General features: G+C 43.3%; 2 protein-coding genes across 4 annotated transcripts; both read left to right on the forward strand.

The window, feature by feature from the left end:
• The first annotated feature begins 1,445 nt into the window (after positions 1 to 1,445).
• Positions 1,446 to 6,333, forward strand: LOC115671251 (uncharacterized). Of its 2 annotated transcripts, none has more exons than XM_030592760.2 (11): positions 1,446 to 1,713; positions 1,838 to 1,882; positions 2,645 to 2,701; positions 3,035 to 3,104; positions 3,304 to 3,345; positions 3,533 to 3,606; positions 3,918 to 3,988; positions 4,122 to 4,204; positions 4,308 to 4,417; positions 4,771 to 4,833; positions 5,842 to 6,333. In XM_030592760.2, the coding sequence occupies exons 1-10, from the start codon at positions 1,579 to 1,581 to the stop codon at positions 4,831 to 4,833; spliced, it is 750 nt and encodes a 249-aa protein (XP_030448620.1). In that variant the 5' UTR covers positions 1,446 to 1,578; the 3' UTR covers positions 5,842 to 6,333. The 2 variants fall into 2 exon arrangements, with proteins under 2 accessions (XP_030448620.1, XP_030448624.1); XM_030592764.2 differs by having other exon boundaries at positions 5,923 to 6,333.
• Positions 6,334 to 13,607: 7,274 nt separating this feature from the next.
• LOC115671188 (homeobox-leucine zipper protein ATHB-8) lies at positions 13,608 to 19,698 on the forward strand. Of its 2 annotated transcripts, none has more exons than XM_030592675.2 (19): positions 13,608 to 13,892; positions 14,211 to 14,424; positions 14,892 to 15,051; positions 15,345 to 15,445; positions 15,534 to 15,624; positions 15,770 to 15,865; positions 15,951 to 16,064; positions 16,162 to 16,245; positions 16,372 to 16,527; positions 16,609 to 16,683; positions 16,882 to 16,988; positions 17,089 to 17,281; positions 17,400 to 17,585; positions 17,684 to 17,764; positions 17,872 to 18,006; positions 18,106 to 18,431; positions 18,686 to 18,785; positions 18,995 to 19,144; positions 19,345 to 19,698. In XM_030592675.2, exons 2-19 carry the CDS (start codon positions 14,213 to 14,215, stop codon positions 19,489 to 19,491), a joined length of 2,514 nt encoding a protein of 837 aa, XP_030448535.1. In that variant the 5' UTR covers positions 13,608 to 13,892; positions 14,211 to 14,212; the 3' UTR covers positions 19,492 to 19,698. The 2 variants fall into 2 exon arrangements, with proteins under 2 accessions (XP_030448535.1, XP_056176973.1); XM_056320998.1 differs by having other exon boundaries at positions 13,630 to 13,752.
• The last annotated feature ends 805 nt before the right edge of the window (positions 19,699 to 20,503 follow it).

Here is a 20,503-nt window from a genome sequence, read left to right on the forward strand (position 1 = left end):
ATTCATAGCCTAGATGTAACTTTAAATTTTAACCCTCAAATTTTGAAAGAATCGAGAAAGCTACATTTACCACAGATGAAATGACAATATCACGAAAATCTGGTCTTGAATTTTTTCAAATGGCTCAAGAATCACTTACATTGGCATTTTTTTCAAGCGAGATATTGTAAATTTATATCCGAGCCTTTGGTTCAGCCCATTCTATGGGAATCCACGATCCTGATACTTATTCAGAAATTCAAATTGTTCATTTGGAACTTAAAGTCGTGATCTTTCTACACGCACGAAAATCGAGTTTATTAGATGCAGATAAGAGAAGAACGAGCAATCAAATGTGCCTCCCTAAAAATGGTCGTTTCCATCGCTTGAAGTAATTAGTCGATAAAAAATATTTTTATTATCGGCAATATTTTACGCTCAAATATTTTTGTAAACGATGAAAGTATCTCTCATCTGTTCATTTCGTAAAAGATAAATGTTATTATTTTAAGGAAGATATTTTTCAAATCATTCATTTTCCGTGAAACAAACGGAGCCTTTAACAAAATTACTTCGGACTGGAATTTGATATTGCCAAAGGGGAAAGAGCAAGGCCTATTACGTTGGCGACACGCTTCCCATTCCAAAGCCCATTTGCTAATTGCAATCCTTCTTCCCCCAAAAAGAAATTGGAAATCTCTCGTTTTCGAAGTAATGTCTCACCCTCTTTTCAATCGATGGAGATCACCTCCTCCTTCCTTTCAAGCTAACCAGCTATTACATTTTTTGCTTCTCCCAAGAATCCATCTTTGAGTAACGTCGGATTGTAGGAAAAATCAATCTATCACTAGAGTGGGAAATACTTGGGCTTCAATGTATGATCCAATTCGCCGAATGGGCCCATCCTTGTACGCCCGACTCGTGCCGGCCCAATAAGTTTCCGTCATTAGATCAAGTGGGATTGGGCTCACATGCGACGATAATTTTTGTCTCGTTCACAATTTTTGTCATCCATTTTTCTAGGGGCGTTTCTTTCTTTTTTCTTTTTTGCGTAAAACGAAAAGCGTACACTATGCAATTGCGTGAAGAATTTTCTGAATTCTCCTTTGCTCGGATTAGAGCATCTCCCAACCAAAAACAGATAACCTACTGCGGAACTAAACATAAACAGGACAAAATGACGAAGCATGTGCATAACGAATTTCATTTGATCGAGTAACTCAAAACGACTTGATAACTTAATTGTAGAAAACTTAGTAAACTACGCAAGATGGTTATTAATTCCATTAAAGGGTCAGTAAGAATGTAAATAACAACTAGCGAAATACGAGAGAAATTTTTATTTTTTTGGTCAAAGATACGAGGAATTGGTGTTTTAAGATAATCAAATGATTATTGGTAATTAACTTAAAACAAATAATTGATAAATTTAAACCGGAGGACTGTTAAAAGAGTTTGTTCACGGGAGGGGTCGGAGGAGAGAGAGAAGATCGCCGGCACCGTCGTTGGCCTTTCTTCTTCATTGCCACCGGCCCTAAGAGAAACCGACACCGATCCAGTTCCAGCGCCACGCGAGGCACGCGCCGCACCGCCGGGGAAATGGAGTGGCTGAGCGCGGCGGTGGCGGAGCCGTACTACCTCTTCCACCTCCTCGCCTTCTTCTCCTACATCCCGATCCGCTGCTCCGCCGCGCTCGTCCTCTCTCCCGACATCGCTCACCTCCTCCTTCGCCGAGTACCTCTCGATCTCTCCCCGTCTCTCTCCCCCTCGCATTTCGGTGACGGTCATCGGCGTTTTTTGAGCTCGGCAGCGATCGGTGCTTTGACCTGATGCGTTTGAGGTTTTCGATACGGTGCAGGAAATCCAGGCGGTCCTGGCGTTTCTGGCATTGGCTGCTGTCAAGGTATGGGGTTGCCTCGAGGAGTTCTCGCTTTTTCGGGATTCTCTCGTCGGCGTTGCGTTGCCTCGAATTAAATTACTCTTTGTTTGGCCTTAATGATTGCTTGCCTAGCGTGTAGATTGACTGTTGACTCTCTTTCTAGTGGAAACCGCGAAAAAAATGCGGTTTTTGGGGGAATGCGAGTGAAATTATCTGGGAGGAACTTGGGTGGCATTTGCCTGTTGTTGGGATGAAAAGCTCGGGGTAGATAATGATGAGTGCTTGTTGCTAGAGAGTGCGGGTTCATTCGCCTGATTGGGCAAAGATTTTGGATTGAAGATGCTTAGACATGGCATTAGAGCTGGAACATACTTCATTCAGTTCAATTATGTATTCTGCACGTGGTATATGTTCTTCTTTGTCCGAAGCCCCCCCTATGGGTGTTCTGGGTGCAAGATACTTTCGTCGTTGATCCAGTTCCTGTCTGTCTTGCCTCCGCCCGAGCCCTGCAGAACTTCTTATTGTGGTGTAAGTAGGGTTTTATGAAACCCGTCGCTTCATCCACCTAATAGCTTAAGCCACCTTTAGGATTTGATATATCATCAAGAAAAGGCAAATGGTTACAGGTACTTCTGACTTCAAGATATTGGTGGAATGAGTTGTGTCGTTTTTTTAAGCCCTAATTGAGGAGCTTTTGGACTTTTGCTGTTATGATCTAGTGTTTAGTCCCCTGAAGATTGCAATCTACGACTGGCTCTTTATTCTAGCTGTTTCTCTCTGGCATAGCTTGTGCGTGAAGAAACATGGGAGGCCTTCGTAGCTGATTCTTTGTTTTTCTCAAAGGTACCCCTGATGTTGCTTCTGATTCCTGATGCTGCTAAAGCAAAGTTCTTTACTTTTATCGTTTTATGCAAGCTTGTTATAGCATGTGAGTTTCCATATATCTTTTTTCTGGCCATACCTTTATATTAATCTTGAAGATCGAAACAGTTAAACTGCACACAATTATTCTTTATGACACCAAGTGAACATTTTCGAACTTGAGGCCCAAAACAAACAAGTTGGATTTTAGTGAGCATTCATCGTCAGTTTTCATGTGACAGTCCAGTTACGTTCATTGTCTTCATTATTATTTCTCATAATTAACTTTTTTCTGGAATTTATGTAACTTTTCAGGTTTTCCTTGTTGTTGTAACATTAGTGATTGATTACCACCTGGCTCTCTGGTACATTCTGATATTCCTGGGTACGCCATACAGAGTTGTTAACTCTGCTTTTCGTTTCTGGAATCCTTGAATGATCTACGAACCTATTTTGCAACCCAAGCATTGATGATTCCACTAATTTCTCTGATGCAGTATTTTGCATAAAATAACCATGCATTGAAATACTGTTGGAAGCGGTTAGCCCCTTTAATGTTGTCTTTATCTGGCTCTCTTTTGCAGTGATATTTACATTAACCCAGCAACCTGCGTCTCAATTCTTAGGTATGGGAATGCTTGATTTTCCTTACCCAGAAATATTTGATTTTCCTGTGCTATAGTTCCCTCCCAGTTCTCTGTACTGCAATCAAAAGTGGCTATCTGTTGATATGGAGCGCACTAGAAATATATATCTGACTTGTCTCTATTATGATTTTGCTGATTCCTTCTTTACCATTTGGTTGTTCTGTAGGTACGGCAAGCAAGTTAACTCCACTGCAATTAGAAACAGTACTGAGCGATGGGGGCACATCAAGATTCTGGCTGGTTTGTTCCAAAAAATTGTCATAATTTGCTTTTTGAGAATTTCCCTTTTCTCAGATTCCTTAGATGCTCAAGAGCAGACTGCATTTTTGCTGAATGATTATAATTGAATGTAACATTGAATGTCTTGCGTTTCATGATGTAAATTGGCTTGAATCAGCCCATTTTGGGAAGTAGCACTGAGTAATGGACTTAGACTTTTAAGAAGTAATATGTCAATTGTTGGCTCATTTATATTCTTTTGAACCTTTGCAAATATTTTTGGTACTTGCACTTAACTTATAATAATGGAAGAGCCAAACTATTGCTGGCAGGTAGAGTTTCGCTCTTCGTGTTCCTCTTCGTGCATTCGAGCAAGTCGATGCTTTGCTGAGCTCTCAATAACGTATGTTTCTTATCTAATCCTAGACCTGCCATGTTTCAATTGCGAGCTTTATTATTAGCCTTTTACGTCATATTATTATATGGCTTCCATAATTGACATTCTTACAATGTTGCTACTTGGATTTCCATTACAGATACTCGAACAAAAATTTGTCCTTTGCGATAGTGGATCTTGGACTCTTTCCTGTTGTTGCAGAAAAATTTGGAATATCTCTTGGTAGTTTTATTTTTTAGTTCAATATTCTATTTCTCTTGAGAAGGTAGGCTGGTTTTAATTTGATCTTTTTTTTTGCTTATGTGGGTAAACTTTGTTCTCGTAGGGAACATGGCCCAGCTTCCCACATACATATTATTTGAAAACGCAACAGAAATAGCACGCCTTCCAGATATTGATCTTGGAGTCAAAATTTTTTATCCTCCCATTACTAAGGTATATTTTGTATTAGTTATCTCCTAGTATTTAATTTGCAACTGTTTATTTCTGATGACGAACATAATTTCCGTGAATAATACTCTCCATCTAATGTCATTTCTGATGACGAACATAATTTCTGTGAATAATACCTTGGCTGACTAACCATATGCTTGAACTATGTGCAACTGTTAATTTCCGTGCTCAAACTGCTTAGTATTACCTGTGTATGCTCTCTATGATGATGATTGGTGTCTTTTTCTTGCTCAATTTATCTTTTAGGTCATTTATTGCTCATCTGTTTTATATCACAGTTGTACCATTGTTCGGACTATTTTCATCTTTTTTCTCCTATTTTTTCTTTGCTGCAGACACTTCTTTCCCGGCATTTTGAGCTTGATCGTCTCCTTCTTGAATATGTGAATGGCAAATAGGTAATTAGAAGTGAATGATCTTTCTTTTAATTCACAACTCTCTCTCTCTCTCTCTCTCTCTCTCTCTCTCTCTCTCTGTTTTCCATGTGCATTTGTAGTTTCTTTGAAGTAGTGACACTATAATATGAACGTGAAAATGCAATTATTTAGTCGAGATTCTAAAAAGACAGCAAGATCGCAAAAGTTGTGTATAATGTGTCGTCAAGATTTCTAGAAACCAGACATCAGCAATTTATCACTTCAATATCATCTGTATCTGCAGCTACTGCATCCACTTCACAACAGCCAGCCCTGATATTGCCTTGAATTTGGTTATAGTAACTAGGAGTTGGTCATTGTGTGAACTTGCAAGAGGGTAATCAAAGGCAGCCATCCTTTGGCATGTGTTTTGGATGAGCATGTGGGCTAAATTAGCCATTCCCAATGGTGAAAAGCATCTATCATGCGTGCCCTTTGTTGCTCAGGATATGCACAAATGGTACACAAAGAAATTCTACCTGGTGGTCTTCACAAAAACAATTGAATGAATAAGTTAGACAATGAGGCATTGTTGCTCTTTAGTATACAATCAAAGTCGTTGTTTATCCTTGTTTTACATGAAAGAGCAAATGGTAATTTCTAGGTTGAAGAGGATGTAAAATGGGCTCTTTGGAGGTAGTCGTGAACTTAGGTTTGAGTAGAAGTTGGACACTGGGCCATCTCATTACTTGTGCTGTTACTATGTTTATGAACCCTGTATTCTTGATGCGAAATCATTACCAGACTGAGTATGAAGTGATTTCCTTATCAAATGAAATTGTCATCTATCAGCCAGGACACAACAAAATTATGGGCATGTTTGGTGCTCTGTTTTATCACCTTTTTGGTTGGTAAATGTACTGTTTCCCACCATTAAGTGGGCCTCTAGGAGACTAGGATGGGGTCAAATTGGGATTCCCTTTGGATTCTTGTTAAGCTCTAAGGTCCTACATGCATCAATGCTGTCTCATAGTTCTTATTTATTTTCAGGTGTTGCACGTTTGAGTAGGCTGTGCACTGTTTGAATGGCATCCGGGCTTAACCGATCTATCTCTTTCATTCACTGCATAGGTCCGGAGACACTGCAAGGAAAGAAGAATTGCTGCTATTAAATCTAAGCATGCTGTTTCGCACTAACGATTGCCGGTTGGTCTTTGACAGTCTTGAACCTGGTAAGAAAGTGGTGGCGCAAAAAGAACAAAAAACCTGGTAAGAAAGGGACGCCAACTAAGAAAAAGAGCTATTACTTTACCAGATTTTTCCCACATGAATAGGGATGAACCTGGCAGTAATATGAGATGACGACTTCTAAAAATTGCTAGCAAATGGTTCTTCTTTTTCCCTCTCTCTTCTTCTTCTACAGTTTTTTTTTTGGCTCTGGATGTTTCTATGTTTTATCTTAGCACAGCGAGCATGAGGGGACACTACTGTATCCGGTAAAATTGAGAGCTCTCTTTAGTTTTTTAACTATTATCTTCTTGTTAGGACAATGTTCTTACGATATTCTTAGGCTTCTGGTATAGTTTACTTCAGTTGCCACTGCACAGCAACTCTTGTAGCTTTAGATGCTCTCACCTCTTAATTGTAACTGCTGGAAACGATTGGAACTTAGAAAGTTATGCATGTAATTGTTTCTTTCTTATGGCGCGTTAGTCCGAGACTCTTGAGAGTTTAATATGGTGGCCGTTCCTTCTCGCACAATTACACTCGCGATATCTGCATAGAGAACCACACCCCAATCGCTAGTCCGAGACTCTTGAGAGTTTAATATGGTGGCCACACTCCAATTACACTCGCGATATCTGCATAGAGAACCACACCCCAATCGCCGGTTGACTACGCCAAGCTGAACTAGCTGCGGCTCTACTGATTGGTCAGCTTAACAAAGTCTTGCTGTTGCACGTGCTTAGTTTATGTTTTGAGAATTTGGTAAAGAAAAGGATCGTGTTTGGAGCTCCGAGTAAGCGCATGGGACTGCAATTGTACGGTGCGAGATACGGATGGATATATATCGCCATTTCCTGATTTGAATATGGTCCTGCCTCTCGGATCATCATGAAAACTCGAACGGCTTGAAATCAGGTCTAAATCCAAGTGCCTCATTGAGCATCACTCTCTCTCTCTGTCTCTCTTTCAAGTTGAGCTCCAAGTGTTACTGGTTTGTCGCCCGACATTGAGTAGGTTGCTGTCGATGACCATTTTAAGAAGAGGTCGCAAGGTGCAAATGATTTGATGAGCCGTACAAACATAAAAAATAGCACCAACTGATTTGAGTTGGTGCAACTTGAGTATCGGATAATTACTATAAAAGTCATAGAATCTATCGTGATAATGCACTCGAGTCCTAGAATTTTCGTCTCCCCTATAATAATCCTACTAAAATTTGTAACTTCAATACACCCACGTCCTCCCATCGATTCCGTTCACTAAAATCTAATAAAGCTAACAAAGGATCAAAGCGGACGACCGTGACAAGGTGTAGAGTTCAAACACATGAAACGAAAGTTTTACAACTCAAGCGTATTGCAACAAATTTCGCGACATCTATCGCAATAGCCCCGCGCATCTTTTCGGGCGTTCCTAAAACGGGCAATGTTGCCGTAACGTGCATTCGATGTGTGCTTCCGAAGCACTTGCCAGGTATTTTCGATAACGAGTTGTTCGATTATCAAACTGTTAATCATACATAACACGAAAACGATGTACAGCTTACGCTGACTCTTGCCGATGCTTTTTCATTATCATTATCATGGACCCCCGAAGACGCCCCCCCCCCTGGGGTCGATGGGTAGAACGAGGGTCGCACTAGGCTCATGTTGACCACGGGCTTTGCTTCCAAACGCAGCGTCAAAAGTCCAATGGAAAAGGCTAGCTTGTAGTGCAAACCACGGCCCCACCTCCACCTCCACCTCCACCTCCACCACCACCACCACCACCACCACCTCCCCCAAAGAGCGCCATTAGCGTAAACAAAAGGGCTTAACCAAAAAGGGTCGAATCCATTGCTGTCTGTCATTGACATCCCGCGCAAGTAGAAGGGGGCCCTTCCAAATCACGCTGCCGACACCCGTTTCCGTCTCTCGCGCGAGCCAGCCAGCCAGCTTACGAAGCAAGATGCATCAGCCGTCGTGCTTACGGCTCGAGACATGCCGACCGAGATGTCGATCTTTCGATTAGGGATTTGATTCATGAACACGCTGTCGAACGGAACCATTATCCCTGACGACGATTCAACGGGATTGGTCCCGCCACGTCAAGGACACGCGGCGGCCCCCCACGTGGATCATGCTCCCAGGAGGCGGAGGGGGCGGGCGGGTCCGAGGCTCGCGTCCCGAGAAAGTCGCCCCCCCCGCCGCCGAATATTCTCTCTCCTTTTCCTTTCTGTCGATGCAAAACTGGAAAAAGAATTCGATGGAGTGGGGAAAAAAGAAGAAGGGGGGGGGGGGGAATGAAGGTGACGGCGACAGTAGCTCATATCATATCATTGCCAGCAAAGCATCGAGGATCGGGTCGGGTATGGATCGGGTCGGTTCGGTCCGGGGCCCGCTGGGCCCCCAACTCCCCTATCCCTACGCCGCTCGGTGGGCCCCCCCGGTCTCGCCTGTCGTGTCGGCCCACTCCCGCACTTCTCCTTCTTCTTTTCCTTTTTCCTTTTCCTTTTTTTTTATTTTTTATTTTTATTTTCGCCCAAAATTTCTTGGCACTCCCCACCATTAACTTGTGCTTGGCGTTGGCGTGCCTTTCGTTTAAAAGTATTGTCGCGTTGGGGCGCTCTCTCCTTTTTCCTCCCTTTTCCCTATCTTCTAGTTAGTGCGAGACATCGGAAGATCTTCGGACAACCCCCGTTAATCTTCGGCGGCAAAAAAGGGGCAAAAAAGGGGCGATCGTTAAGGATTCGAAATCGCCCATCGGGGAGGACTTTTTCCCGCCCCCGCATTCGTTGCGCGCGTATTTTCCGAGGGCGTATACGACGTACAGTGGTTCCGCCGGTTCCACTTGACGTGTTGTGGATCCTGTCGATCGGAAGACTTCTGAAACCCCGAGCGCCTCGTGATGTATGGATCGATGACGGTTAATGACCGGAGACGGTCCCTTTGAAAGGGCCGTGCCATGGGATAACAACCTTTAGGATGGTCACCGGTCCATGCCGTGGCGCCCACGAATCACGAGCCGCGTCACGGGTCGGATCAGGGGAATCGCACGGGTTCGGGACTCGGCCTTCAATGTATGACCCGGTCTTTCGTTATTTTTTAGACAAATTGAATTATGCTCTGCATAGTGATTCTTGGGTGGTCACGTTTTGATTTATAAAAGCACTCGTCAAAGTAAATGGTGCGTTGGTAAACAACCACGGAAAAAATATAAAAAAGTCTAGATCGACGTGTAGAATGCTTAGACCAGACCATTCGAACCGTATTTTCGTCATATCATATCAATTAAAATTCAAAGTAATAATAACAATAATACTATATAATCGGGTTCATAAATTAATTTTTTTTTTCCCTCGATTTTTTAAGGGGGGACGAGCCTGCGATCTCAAAGCTGAGCGCGCGTGGGGTGGCGGAGGAGAATCTCGTGCTCCTTTTGAGGAGGAGATTATAAGGCAAAAAGAAAAAGAAATCGTATATATTATTTTTTAAAAAATAAATCAATTTCGTAATTAAAAGATGAAATATGTAATAATAAAAAAAATCCAGGAGGAAATATATTATATAGTGGCGAAAAATAGTTTTAAAAAAATACTACGGGGTACACGACGCAGCCCACCTGACGACTGTAAAGCTTAAAGGGCCGCGCGTGCCGCGCGTGCGGGCCCCGCGCGCGTGGGTCCCGAGATCCACCACCCCCCCACCACCAACGACACGCGCACCACCGAAGGTATGTTTCGAGCTGGCGTCCAGAACACTTCGCCAAGCACCGCCCCGACACGTGTCGCCCCCCCACTCGCCGGGAGACCACGGAAAAGTTTTACCGTCGAGCTAATTCCACGCTTTCGATCCAAAAAAAAGAAAAAAAAAACTAATTCCATGTTATCTCCGTCCCCTCCACTAACCCCCCCCACCCCCAAAAAAAATTAATAAAATTTATAAAAAAAGTCAAAAATAAAATTCAAAAATAAAATAAAATATTAAAAATTTGAAAAGAATTAGGGCGCACCAATTCCTAAGTTTACTGGCGAGAGTGGCGGGGCGTGTTGCCACTTTTACCGGCCAATCCCAATTTCGTCACGCCCGTTGACACAAAAAACATCTTGCGATCCTTTTTCCTTCTTTTGTCCGAAAAAGGGCGAAAAAAAAGGGGAGAGGAAATAATGATAATAAGAAAGATGGGCAAAAAAAAAAGGGAAGGGACATCGCGGAAAAGGGCCTTTTGTCTTTCGAGTTGAGCCATCGATGTTGCTCGCGACCTTATTATCTTCCCGAGCTTAGGGGGGTTAGGGCTTAGGGCGAATCCGATTTTTCCCGATAAGCGCCTCGCCAATTGTTTGGAACGGGTTACGGATCGGCATCGACGGTCCGAGCGCGACACGACGTGGACGTTCCGCTTATTCGATTGGGTTCGTTCTCTGTTTTGTTTATCATCGTCTCGTGTTTAACTATTGTCCTCTTTATATATATATATATATATATATATATATATATAATTCGAGCGAGAAGTTTGGTACTTGTGTGTGGAAAAAAAAACTTAAGGTGAAAAAGCATGGGCCAATCTTCATATGGACGCCACAATTTGGAGGATCGAACCCCACTTCAATTTGTCTGCCATTGTCTCCCCCTTTTTCATCCTAAAATTGTCAAACTCACCCCCCAAAAAAAAAAATTTAAAAAATTTTAATATAATTTTTGTCAAGAGTGCTCCTTCGAAAAATTTTCAACGATGGATACCATTGAGGAGGGAGAAAAACGCCGAGGTTGTGGTTTGAAATATGACATCCTTGACGCGACTTGCCATTGACTCTTACTTTGGTAAAAATGTGTATGACTTGCTTGGAGTTCTCCCTAGGGGTGAGCAACTTGGACCGTCCAAATCGGGACCGGACCAGACCGACGAGTTTGGTCCGGTTCTCGAGACTATCGGTCCGGTTTCCGGTTCCTAAAAGCGGAACCGGTTTCCGGGCGGTCCGATTCCCGATTCCAAGGGGGAACCGGACCGGACCGACCGGACCGGACCGACTATTTAATATATATTTATTTTTATTTTTTTCTTTAAAAAAATTAATAAAATGTGAACTAAATTCTAAGTGAACTTCATTATCATAAATTCATTGATAAAAAAATAGTAAAATGTGAATTAAACCCTAAGTGAACTTCATTGACAAAAATTAGTAAAATGTGAACCAAACCTTAAGTGTTTGACAAAAAAAAACCCTAAACTCTAAGTAACCGGTTCCATTGGATCGGACCGAAACCGCACCGGACCGACGGTCCGGTCCGGTTCGACGGTCCGGTCCGGTCCGCGGTTCCCAAAATTGGGAACCGGTTCTCTCGATCCGGTTCCCGGTTCCACTTTGGAACCGGACCAGACCGGGAACTGCTCACCCCTAGTTCTCCCTCCCCTTTTAGAACAATTCTATGAGGCATGGTGTTTTCATTTCCACGGAATACCCAAAGAGTTTTCAAAGTAGTGAGCAACGTCAATACTCAGATTCATGCGATTTCGTCGAAAATGCCGCGTCGAGGACCGAAACAGTGAAACCTTACTGGTGGTCAATATGTTCGTCTGCTTAGCCCGTAGCGCGAAAAAAGGTTTTTTATGTTTTTCTTTTATCTATGTCTTCACGTGATCCTGTGGTATTCCGTGATTTCCGATGATGAGTGTATGATTTGGGACCACTAGTCCGAGCTTCCATTTTACGACTAAACTTTTATTTCGTTAATGTTTCATATTCTTCGTATGTCTAAATATAAGTCGTGGTCAGTGGATTATGGTCAGTGGATTATAGAAGCAAGTGGTGGTCATTGAAGCTGATGATTCACTGCAATCGTTCAATTAATAATACATATGGAACTTAAGTTAGACCCTGAAACTTGTAGTGGGTTATATTCCAAAAACTTATGAATATGTTCCAACGAGTAGATTTTAGATTTTAGGTAGAACATGTACGGAACTTGGAACCGCTCACCCCTAGCTCAAACCGTACCCCTTGCGATCATGTCTTGGTACAAGAAAATGGAAACTCGCACGCTATCCCCCTTATTCGGAAGGAATTGATATGGAAGCGAAATAAGGAAAGCGAAGAGAGCGAAAAGCTCAGGTCAATTTTCCCAACCATTTTCACGGCTATCAAAGGCGCGTCCCTAATTCCTACTTCGCGGTGTCGCGAACGAAGAATCGTGTACGACCGGGGCGATTCGAGTCGTGCCGGAAAGATCGATTTTCTCGCCCCCTCTTTCCTTCCTCGGCAGAACGAAAATTCGAATCCCTAAAACCGTACGAGGAAATTTACAAACACCCCAAAAAAAAAAAAAGAGGAAGAGGAGGAATTTGTGCCTAACAACAGTGTACGTTGGTCTCCCGAGTTAGTGAACTGTCTACGCAAAGTCGAATGTTACGGTTTCGCCTCTTATGAAGGGGAAGAAGGGCATACACAAAAACAGGGGGGGGGAATGATGGGGGCACGAGAAGTCGAGACGCATGCAAATCGCCCCTCATTATTTTGTCCCTTTGACACAGGACTCATGCACAAAACATTCCCCTTCCTCTCTTTTCGTAGGGCCACACGCGCATCATGATATCATTATATCCACCTCTGTCCCTCTCGTTGTAAAACAGCTCATGCTTTGCTTAAATCTCACGATACATGTATAATTTAACCTCGGTATCCTCGTGAATTCGCGTCGCGTCTGGATATTCATCCGCCCCCGCGCGCTCCGGAGAATTTACGTGGAGAAAAATTGCGTACGTAACTGATAAAGCGAATCGCCCGTAGGGTATGCGATACTCATCCTGTCGATTCATGAACGTGCCGTTTTAGGTTAAGGGCTTACAAGCTTTTTGAGGAAAAGAATGTGCCGACTATAAGCATTGGATATTGAATCGGTTTTCGAAAGTGATGTACAGTTGCACCGGGTTAAAAACAGGTCGAAACGGGAAAACAGATGGCTGAACAACGGCGCCGGAGATCGGCAAGTCACCCGGATGAACCATTTTCATAAACTCCGGATTCAACACGGGTCGGTTTAATCGAAAGAGATTTGCGTAAACATATTAAGGAAGGGGGCCGGGAGGGAACGCAGTAGGAGCTCGCGCGCGCCGTACGCGCGCGCGAGCTCCTAATTCACATGCACCGTCGGATGAGATGGGCATGCGTATCGAGCTCGCATGTACACCGAGGCTATGTAATGATGACGTTGGGGGTGGTGGTGGTGAGGGGAAAAAGAGAAGAGGAGGAGGTGGGGGAAAAAACCAAAGGCTCTTCGGAGGCAACGAAAACAACAACATCATCAACAGCGACAAAAGGGGGAGAAGAAACAAAAACAAAAGCGAAAGTGGAGGGGGAGGAGAGAGAGAGGAAAAGAGAGGTGATGTGAAAACAAACCAAACGCTCCTTTTCTTCACCTCTCGTTGTCTGTCTGGTATATGGGGGTTTCACTCTCTCTCTCTCTCTTTTAGGCGTCCCCAGGGATCCCCGATCCCAATATCATTCTCCCCCCGGCCCCCCCGCCCCGCCCCACTCTTTTGTTGCCATATACATACAAGAACGAAGCTTGAAAGCGCCTCTGTCTACTCGTGAGTTGGGTCACTTCTCGCGTGACACGACAACCTCCTCCATGGCTCCAAAAGCTTCCACCACTTGACAGACAGAGGAGAGTTGTCCGCGGCGAGAGCTCACTCGGGGCAGCTGCTCGTTTTTGGCTCCTTCGAAGTAGGACGGTCGCACGACGTGAAGAGGAGAAGAGGGTGTGTGGTCCTGACGGGGGGGGGCTCTCTCTCTCTAGAAAGACTCGTTTTTTTCTCGTTTAAAATGAAGCGGGGGTCTTTCTAGCTTCTGGGTTTTGAGGAGGGCCATCTTTTTGCCGATTCAGTTGGTTGGCAACCCGGTAAGATCTTCGCTGCGAGTGCTCCTTACGCGGTTCTTGGTCAGTTGGAACTTGATTCAAACAGTGGAAAAAATGAATCTTTGATGGAAAGATCATAGTATACGCGTGTCTGTAGAGCTGTGTTCGCGAGTGGTTAGTGGGCTTTTTTACTGATTCACTGATCATATAGGGAAATGTTTCTTTCAGTCTTAGTTTGTGGATGTTTTGTTTTGGAATTTTTGGGTGGGGACTTTTGCATGCTCTCTCTTCAGGTTCTTCTATGTTTGCGTATTTGAGATATCTTTGTTTAATTTTTTGCGCCTTTGGGTAAATATGAAGTGATGATGGCGGTGACATCGGCCTGTAAGGACAAGATGGGGATCGACAACGGGAAATATGTGCGGTACACGCCCGAACAGGTTGAAGCTCTCGAGAGGCTGTATCATGAGTGCCCAAAGCCAAGTTCTTTGCGGCGACAACAGCTGATTAGAGAATGCCCGATTCTCTCCAATATCGAGCCGAAGCAGATCAAAGTTTGGTTTCAGAATCGAAGGTATGTCGTCTTAAATGTGCTACTCTCGTCGAGTCAAGCTTGGATTTATATAGCTGGATCATCTTTTCATCTGCAAATTTGTACAAAACATCGATGGGAGTTATCAAGTAGGGAGTCTGGGCCAGGTGGGTATTGGATTCTTATTCTCGGTGCAATGAAAGGTGAAAGAACTAATCGGCAAAGGGTCTTGTCAGTTTCAAATCTATGTTAGCTTATCTTGTTTTGAATATCCGTCAGAAATTCTGTCGACGAGTAATCTAATGTATCTTATGGATTGAAATCTCTCGCTGCCATCGGAGATGGTGGTTGTCTACGCTACAGGAGAGATGGTCTAGCTCCATAAGTGGCTGAGAAATTCATTCCTACCTTAAGATCTCTACTGTTTTTTAGCTCCCTATTTAGTTGGTACTTACTAATTTTTATTGTTTGCTATGAGCCTTGAGCGATTTGATCCTTTGATCTTGCAGGTGTAGAGAGAAGCAGAGAAAAGAAGCATCACGCCTTCAAGCGGTGAATAGGAAGCTGACTGCAATGAACAAGCTTTTAATGGAGGAGAATGATAGGCTGCAAAAGCAAGTGTCACAGCTGGTGTATGAGAACAGTTATTTCCGCCAGCAGACTCAAAATGTGAGGGAACTTCGCCACCTCTTTTCATTCCTTTCTCTTTTATTGCTTAGTGAAGCGGATACGGTGACACTACAAGAAACTGAACTTTTTTTGATTCTAATGATTTTTTGCGACGAACTAACCTTTCCCTATATTCAAGTCATTTAAACGATGTGTTTTGCTCCCACAGGTTAAGAGCAACCAAGATAGATAAGCGTGCTACATTTTGTTTTTTTCCCCTTTCTAGTGAAAAAAAAAAAACATTATAATGTGTGTCAGTGAAGCATTCTTTAGCTTATTTCTATGTCTTGCAGGCAACCCTCGCCACCACTGACACGAGTTGTGAATCGGTGGTGACCAGTGGTCAGCACCATTTGACTCCTCAGCATCCACCAAGGGATGCCAGCCCTGCAGGGTTAGTGGTGTAGCTTTTATCGAGTCTTTTCGTGCTTTATAATTGTCATCTGGCTTGGCTTATGACATTGTGCTCGTGTCTTTTGCAGACTTTTGTCCATTGCAGAGGAAACTTTAACAGAGTTTCTATCGAAGGCCACTGGAACCGCTGTGGAGTGGGTCCAATTGCCTGGGATGAAGGTAATGCTACAACGGTGTAAAATCACTTGGTATAGGTTGTGATTTAGATATGAGGATGCTTGACCTGAATCTGCGAAGCAACACCGTAATGATTGGCCTCGTTAGACCTGCTTCATTAACCAGATTTTACTTACCCTCTACGCAGCCTGGTCCGGATTCCATTGGAATCATTGCTATTTCTCATGGTTGCACTGGTGTGGCAGCACGTGCATGCGGCCTCGTGGGTCTAGAACCTTCAAGAGTGAGTCCTTCACTATCATTGCATATGGAATTTTAAAATTTTCAATTGAAGGGTCGTAGAATTCAATGTGCCACCTTCTCCACAGGTTGCTGATATCCTCAAAGATCGGCCTTCGTGGTATCGTGATTGCCGAGCTGTGGATATTGCAAATGTGCTGTCGTCTGGAAACGGTGGGACTGTCGAATTGCTGTACATGCAGGTGGGTTTGAAATGTAACTTTTGGGCTGTGATTCTGCTGAAGAATTGCTGGTAGAATTGCTTACTAAAATTATTGATTTCCTGTTGTCTCTGATTAGCTCTATGCGCCTACCACTCTGGCACCGGCCCGTGATTTCTGGTTGCTGCGCTACACGTCTGTAATGGAGGATGGGAGTCTTGTGGTATGCTCTTTATGAATTCTCTGATAAAATAATATCTTTTGTTTTTCTAATGTCATAATCAGTTATTTCTTTTCTATATCTTTTCTTGGTTGTCTGATATGTTTTTTTCATCTCTGTGTGCCTTAGGTATGTGAAAGATCGATTAACAACACCCAAAATGGTCCTAGTATGCCTCCTGTGCAGCATTTTGTGAGAGCTGAAATATTGCCCAGTGGATATCTGATCCGGCCCTGTGAAGGGGGTGGATCGATAATTCATATCGTTGATCACGTGGATTTAGAGGTATGTAATGGTCACCTGCTTTCATTGGTGAAGAAGTCCATCTTTCATTGTGAATTTTTAAAGTTGCTTAATTTCTGATAGCCATGGAGCGTGCCTGAAGTATTGCGCCCACTTTACGAGTCGTCAACTTTGCTCGCACAAAGGACAACAATGGCGGTAAGCTTTTCTTGTTGACTTTGATTTTGCCAATTTGAAAGAGTACTTGTAAGTTTTTAGTTCCTGCTCTAAAGACATTGATGTCGATGTGAACTAACTTCTTTTCAACAAGAATTTTGATAGATAAGAAAGTTAAAGCAGCTAGTGAGGGCAAAAAATATCACTGGACGTTCTAACAACTCTCCTATATTTACCCAGGCTTTACGCCATCTGAGGCAGATTTCTCAAGAAGTTTCCCAGCCGAATGTCACTGGTTGGGGAAGAAGACCTGCGGCACTGCGTGCTTTAGGTCAGCGATTGAGCAAGTACGTTGGCATGCTCTCATTACAATATTCCGATGTGCAAAATTTTCCTTTATTCAGTCTAAGAACTCATGGGTCTAAAGTAAGCTATCTATTTGGACAGGGGTTTTAACGAAGCTGTCAATGGATTTATGGACGATGGTTGGTCTATGTTGGAAAGTGATGGTGTCGATGATGTTACTCTTCTCATCAACTCATCGCCGGCCAAGATGGCAGGCGTGAACCTTTCTTATGCAAGTGGTTTTCCTTCTATGACTAGTGCGGTCTTGTGTGCAAAAGCATCCATGCTGCTGCAAGTAAGAACTGCTTATATTTCATATTCCAAAATTTTAAATTTGATAACACATTTCATTCGATCCTAACTCCTTTTCCTTCCTTTTGTTGATTCTTTTCTTTTTTTCGTTTTCATCTCAGAATGTGCCTCCAGCAATTCTCTTACGGTTTTTGCGAGAGCATCGATCAGAGTGGGCAGACAGCAGTATTGAGGCGTATTCTGCCGCGGCAATTAAAGCTAGTCCATGCAACATGCCGGGGACACGAATTGGAGGCTTCGGGAGTCAGGTTATTCTTCCGCTCGCTCACACAATTGAGCATGAAGAGGCAAGTAAAATTTGCTTTTGTTTCCTGCCATCGGTGGCCTATGCTACTTCTATCTTCCAATAAGATTGCTAATATTCCGAGATCGATTGTCTTAACAGTTTATGGAGGTTGTTAAACTTGAAAACATGGGCCACTATCGGGACGACATGATTATACCCAGTGACATCTTTCTCTTGCAAGTAAGTCTTGTCCTTCCTTTCCATATTGAACGCTCAGACCAACTCCTCTCTTTGACACGTTATTGATGTTTTTTTTCCCTGCTCCTTCCTGGTTGAACTTGTTCTAGCTTTGCAATGGAGTGGATGAAAACGCTGTTGGCACATGTGCTGAACTTATTTTCGCTCCAATTGATGCATCCTTTTCTGACGATGCACCCATTATTCCTTCGGGATTCCGCATCATTCCTCTTGATCCAGGAGCGGTAAGAGTTCATAATCTTGCCTTCTATTTTCTTTCCTTTTCCTTTTATCCTTTCTTGTTCTTTTGGTTGCACTTTAACATAAATTCAACAAATATACAGGATGCCTCCAGCCCAAACCGGACACTCGATCTTGCCTCAGCTCTTGATGTTGGGCCTACGGGCAACAAAGCAGTCGGCGAAAATTCTGGTCATAGTGGAAGCACCAAATCTGTGATGACTATAGCCTTCCAATTCGCATTTGAATTACACCTTCAAGATAATGTGGCATCCATGGCTCGTCAATACCTCAGAAGTATTATAGCATCTGTTCAGAGAGTGGCGTTAGCACTCTCACCCACGAATTTGGGCTGTAATGCAAGTCTTCGCCCGCCACCCGGCTCTCCTGAAGCGCATACGCTTGCCCGTTGGATATGCCAAAGCTACAGGTGCGTATGCTTTAATGCTCTTTAATATTACTATTCGATGTTGGTCTTGCTAGTATGGATTTTTATGTGTGCTTTTCATTTATGAGCCATCTACCTACCATAAGAACTGTAGAAATTGGCGAGTGAAAATGTCCTGCTTAGTACACAAGCAAACGAGAATATTCCCGTTTCATTTATCTTCAGAAACCGTGATTTTAGTCTACTTTGTAAAATTGATTGCATGTTTGAAACTGACCAAAGTGAAATGATTCCAGGTCCTATCTCGGCGTGGCATTACTCAAGAATGAGGGTGGTGATTCTTTGCTAAAAAATCTATGGCATCACTCCGATGCAATCCTATGCTGCTCTCTCAGAGTAATATTTTCCCACCGACGCTTCGTCATTTCTAGTGAATATTTCTTTGTCTGCCTATTGATGGAATTTGTTTCTGCATTCTCTTTAGAAAAATCTAAGATCAATCAGTTCATTGAACCATTACCGAGTTTTCTTTCTCCTTGTTTATAATCTATTTTTCCATAGCCTTTTTTCATCTCATATGAGTTGCTATTCCTTCTCGTTTGCAGGCAGCACCGGTTTTCACATTTTCTAACCAAGCAGGACTTGACATGCTGGAAACGACCTTGATTGCGCTGCAAGACATTACCCTGGAAAAGATTTTTGACGACAATGGAAGAAAGACTCTCTGCTCGGAATTCCCCCAGATAATGCAGCAGGTAAATCCCCAGGAATCTGAAATAGCACGTTTGATACATGAATAAGCATACGATAGTTTATTTGACTTTTATCTTTTGGAGGCTTTAGAAGTGCGACTGCAACCCCTAGGAATGATAATACTTCTTTACCTGAGATTCGGGCCATTTCACCGGCACTTTTGTCTCCTTCATTCACTTAACAGGTTGCTTTCTTTTTACAGGGTTTCATGTGTCTCCAAGGTGGTATTTGCCTGTCAAGTATGGGGAGGCCGGTTTCCTACGAAAGAGCGGTAGCTTGGAAGGTGTTGAATGAAGAAGAGAATGCTCACTGCATCTGCTTCATGTTTGTCAATTGGTCTTTTGTCTGAAACTAAGCTATGTTGAAGATCTAGTGCGAATGGCTCTCTTCTTTTGTCCTCTTTTTAGGCGATAGAGAAATCACGAACACGGTTAGTTTTATGGTATTAGAAGCGACACTGGTCTAGAAATTTTTGTCCTCCTTTCTTATACTTTGTTCGGTGCCCTGTTTATGTATTATTATGCCTGTGCTTAATTATATTTTTTCTTCGTCGGGATCACGGTATGCCATTTCATCCTGCAATTGTGCGTGCCCTCACCAATTTGCGCTTCACCGATTGTGCTTAACGACGTTGTTCATCTGATGAACAATAGAGATGAGGTTTAAGTTTGCCCTTTCCGTGACGACGTGAGTCGTATACGTGAAGAGAGATTTGTTGATGCATTGCTAAAAACGGATGGTTAGTTGGTGTTTGGTAACTCAACCGAGAGTGAGTGATCTTGGCGGGTCTTGTTCTCTCTCCCCCGCCATGACCTTGATATGTCAAGAAGCTCGACACGGCCATCGAAGGCTTCCCCGGCAACTACTGCTACCAGCCATCGCTCGCCTCATGCGGGGAGGGAGCAGCTTGCCTCGCCGTTAGGCAGCAGAGGGAGAGAGACTGCCAACCACTGTGCATGCGACGCAGATTGGACCGATATAACGATGCATTGCGAGGCTGAACCTTTCATGACGGGCCCTTCCATCCTCGTTATGACCTGATTGAATAGGTGATCTGAGAATTTGTCCCGGTCCTGTTCTTGATTGCTTCTCTCTTGATTTCATCTTCTCACATTTAGAGACTCAAGTCATTGGTCCTGTAATCGAAAAAAACACGAGCGAAAAGTATTCTATGGCCGAGACGATATAACTCGAGATGGAGGCTTAGGTAACCAAAATATTAATTAGCAGTCTAAACTTGTGGCACTGCACGCTCCCTAAAGAGGAAACTGATTTAATTTCTGTGCGCGCTGCCGAAGATTTCAGAGACGATAATCATTGCGCGAGGCGGGTGCGGAACATGTGGACGATCGGTTCATTCT

Source organism: Syzygium oleosum, unplaced genomic scaffold, assembly GCF_021117445.2.
Source record: "Syzygium oleosum isolate NSW1041296 unplaced genomic scaffold, Sole_v2.1 Sole_v2.21, whole genome shotgun sequence".
NCBI lineage: Eukaryota > Viridiplantae > Streptophyta > Magnoliopsida > Myrtales > Myrtaceae > Syzygium > Syzygium oleosum.